The following is a 3,998-nucleotide window of genomic DNA, read 5'->3' as shown; positions in this document are numbered from 1 at the left end:
AGTAAGTGTCTTTTAATTTCATGGCTGCAGTCACCATCTGCAGTGATTTTGAGCCCAGAAAAATAAAGTCAGCCACTGTTTCCATTGTTTCCCCATCTGTTTGCCATGAAATGATGGGACTGGATCCCATGATCTTAGTTTTCTGAATGTTGAGCTTTAAGCCAACTTTTTCACTCTCCTCTTTCACTTTCACCAAGAGGCTTTTTAGTTCCTCTTCACTTTCTGCCATAAGGGTAGTGTCATCTGCATATCTGAGGTTATTGATATTTCTCCCAGCAATCTTGATTCCAGCTTGTGCTTCTTCCAGCCCAGCGTTTCTCATGATGTACTCTGCATATAAGTTAAATAAGCAGGGTGACAATATACAGCTTTGATGTACTCCTTTCCCTATTTGGAACCAGACTGTTGTTCCATGTCCAGTTCTAACTGTTGCTTCCTGACCTGCATATAGGTTTCTCAAGAGGCAGGTCAGGTGGTCTGGTATTCCCATCTCTTTCAGAATTTTTATGTGACCTCAAAATTGAAAGAACATCAGAAATGGTCATCTAATACTTTTAAGACAACAGTAATGGAAAGAGAATACCTGTTTTCTTTCTATACTTATTATAGTGTGAATTTAAAAGCATCAATTTTAAGGTCTGTGATATGGGGCTGGTCACTTAAATTCAATCATGGTCACTTTATTCTTCTATTAAATGCAACTGTTACTGTTTCTTTCTAACTCCTTCTAAGTTTTAAAATAGATTTAACCTATATCATGTTTAACATGTTATATCATGTTTAACACAAAATAGATGTATAAATTATTGTTTGAATTGCAATCCTAGTATCCCTTTGTTCACATTTCCTTTTTCTTCTTTTCCCAAAAGAATATTTCTAGTTAGTGGCAAGCACAAATTGCTTGCTGAAACAGCACCCACTGGTACTGTAGAATCTTCAGAGAAAGAAGCTGTTTTCATGGAAACAGATTCACTCCTGGGAACAAGGGTTTGGAAGGTTCCCTGGTATCACTTGGGAACATCACTCTGGCTCAGAATAAGAATTTCTAAGCTGGATCTCAAGTCCTTTCTCCTACAAACAGGTCTACTGGGGGTCAGGTTAGTATATGGCTGCTTAAAGGCAGGAGTTGCCCTCACTGTCTGCCACTTCAGGTGAGTAGGGAATCCTCCCTTGTTTAATCTCTTAGAGACAGTGGAGCCTGACAGCTGATCATTGGGCTGAAAGATGTGCAACTTGCCCTGATTTTTCCTTCAATGCTTTGCATAGACTCAAATGAACAAGGGCCTGCAGGAAGGGTGTTATAAGAGATTATTGTTGAGCAAAACTGTTTCTAATTTTGTATCATGTGACTGAATGTCCCACAGTAACTGAGAGGAGTCATCATTGTTTGGGGAAATAATGTTTGATTAGAACACAAGGTACTTTTTCTCTAGTCTTGACTTATTATGACTTCAAGGAAGTCACTCCACCCTCTTGCCTCTGTTACTTAGTCTCTAAAATAATGTCCATCAAGCTACCAAACTTCAAGTTCTAACAGGCAATGTGATGTGTCCACATGTGTATTATGTGGTATTGTGTGTATAATGTTTGTATCAATATATGTGTGGTGTGCATATCTACATATATATGTGGTGCCTGAATATATGTTATTTAAAATGTGTGTTCATTTCCAATGTGTGTGCGTGTTTGATATTAATGGTAAATGTGCAGTGTATAGTTTTGAACATGTAAAATGTGCACAATTATGTGTGAGTGCTTTGCATGTGATATGCATGTATATAAATGCATGAGTATAAAAATAAATAAATAAATAAATGCATGAGTATATATAGTCACATATGTGTGTGTATATTGTGTATCTTTGTATTCACATATGCACATCTATGTATGTGAGAATGGATTCATAATCTGTGTGTCTAATAAAGTATGTTTCTGAAATTTATTGCTGTCTAAATCCTTTTAGTTACAACAGGTACAAAAAAATCAGAATCCACCTCCTCTTGGCTTTAGAAGAAACTAGACATCTACTGGCAAAGTGGAAAGAATCAAGTCTATCAGGATGTCATTCAGAATGGAGCAGACCAATGCAACCTTCTGGAGCGGCTTCATCTTCCTAGCCTTCTCTAGCTTTGGGGAACTGCAACTCTTGGTCTTTGCATTGTTCCTCTCCCTGTATCTTATCACCTTGACCAGCAATGTCTTCATTATTGTAGTCATCAGGCTGGACAGCTGTCTGCACACCCCCATGTACCTCTTCCTTTCCTTCTTAGCTTTCTCTGAGACCTGCTATACTTTGGGCATCATCCCTAGAATGCTTTCTGGCCTTGTCAGAGGTGGGCAGGGCATCTCCTTTGTGGGCTGTGCTGTCCAAATGTTCTTCTCTGCTTCATGGGCCTGTAGCAACTGCTTCCTTCTGGCTGCCATGGGCTTTGACAGATATGTGGCCATCTGTGCCCCACTACACTATGCCAGCCGCATGAATCTTACTCTCTGTGCCCAGCTTGTTGGCACCTCATTTCTGAGTGGGTACCTCTTTGGTCTGGGAATGACACTGGTCATTTTCCACCTCCCATTCTGCAGCTCCCATGAGATCCAGCACTTTTTTTGTGACACACCGCCAATGCTGAGCCTGGCCTGTGGAGATACAGCCCTGAGTGAGCTGGGAATCCTGATCCTCAGCCTGCTGGTTCTCCTGGTATCCTTCTCCCTCATCTCTGTCTCCTACACCTACATCCTGGCAACGATCCTGAGGATCTCCTCCACCAAGGGGCAGAAGAAGGCCTTCTCGACCTGTGCCTCACACCTCACAGTGGTCACTATTCACTATGGCTGTGCCTCCTTCATGTACTTGAGACCCAAAGCCAGTTACTCTCTTGAGCGGGATCAGCTTATTGCTGTCACCTATACTGTGGTAACTCCTCTCCTCAATCCCATCATTTATAGCCTAAGAAATAGGGCTGTGCAGACAGCCCTGAGAAATGCTTTCCAAGGGGGATTACTAGGTAAAGGATGAAGGCTACCTGATGGGACAGTCTCCTTTATGTAGGCTGGACAAACACCAGAAACCGAGGCCAGTGGGCCAGATGTTCAGAGTCTTAGGCCAAACCTACTTATCCCAATTTCCTGAGAGAGCCCCATCCTGTCTCTTACAGGTTCCCCAGGGCTGCTGAGGAAATGCCGAGGCAGGGCTTCCTGCTCTGGTTACTGTGCTTAACTCACACTGAGCTGAGAGTCTGAAATTTTCATTTCCAGCCTCCCATATGTCAGCAGTAGTTCCTGAAACTCAGTTCATTAAGAATTTTCTAACTGAGCTAAACAAGATAAAGGGAGTTTCAAGCACCCAAGTTCAAAGCAGCTGGGGTCCTTCCAGGGATACTATAGAGATTTCTAAAATCATTACATAATTAGACTACCCCACCAATAATGTTCTTGCAAGATCTGAAACTCAGTAATTATCAGGTTAGCAAATCAGTTTGAATGCTTTGCTAAATGAAAAGGTCAGTTTGTTTTGTTTTGTTTTTGTTTTTATTATTATTTTTTTTTGTCTCCCACTAGATGTCTTTAATCTTTTTATGTAGGTTTCTTTTTTTCACCTTTGGCTCATTATTTCTTTGCCCCCTTCTTTTTTAACCAGCTCTGCTAGTTGGATGGATTCTATTTACTTTCTATTTTCCTTGATAATTGCTATTCCTCTCTAAATGACCTCCTAATCTTGGATGTATGAACCTCTTCACTTGGGTCACTACGTAGCATGGATACTATCCTTTAGAATCTGTTCTGGAATTCTCTATCTTGTTTGTTTTATTCTTCACCCTCAATATGCATGGTATGAGACATTTCTAAGGATAAGTAAGTGAAAGTAACTCAGTCATGTCTGACTCTTTGCAACCCCATGGATTGTAGCCTGCCAGGCTCCTCTGTCCATGGAATTCTTCAGTCAAGAATACAGTAAGTATTTCTTTCTGGCTTACTTCACTCTGTATAATAGGCTCCAGTTT

General features: G+C 40.9%; 1 protein-coding gene across 1 annotated transcript; it reads left to right on the top strand.

Moving 5' to 3' along the window:
• The first annotated feature begins 2,071 nt into the window (after positions 1-2,071).
• Positions 2,072-3,403, top strand: LOC133245266 (olfactory receptor 10Z1). The gene has a single exon (XM_061413203.1). It carries the CDS (start codon positions 2,072-2,074, stop codon positions 3,011-3,013), a length of 942 nt encoding a protein of 313 aa, XP_061269187.1. The 3' UTR covers positions 3,014-3,403.
• The last annotated feature ends 595 nt before the right edge of the window (positions 3,404-3,998 follow it).

Source organism: Bos javanicus, chromosome 3 (assembly GCF_032452875.1).
Source record: "Bos javanicus breed banteng chromosome 3, ARS-OSU_banteng_1.0, whole genome shotgun sequence".
Classification (NCBI taxonomy): domain Eukaryota; kingdom Metazoa; phylum Chordata; class Mammalia; order Artiodactyla; family Bovidae; genus Bos; species Bos javanicus.
This window is presented reverse-complemented; position numbering and strand designations above follow the sequence as displayed.

Coding starts and splice junctions, on each gene's coding strand:
- LOC133245266 (XM_061413203.1), top strand. CDS start 2,072: ATGGAGCAGACCAATGCAACCTTCTGGAGCGGCTTCATCTTCCTAGCC.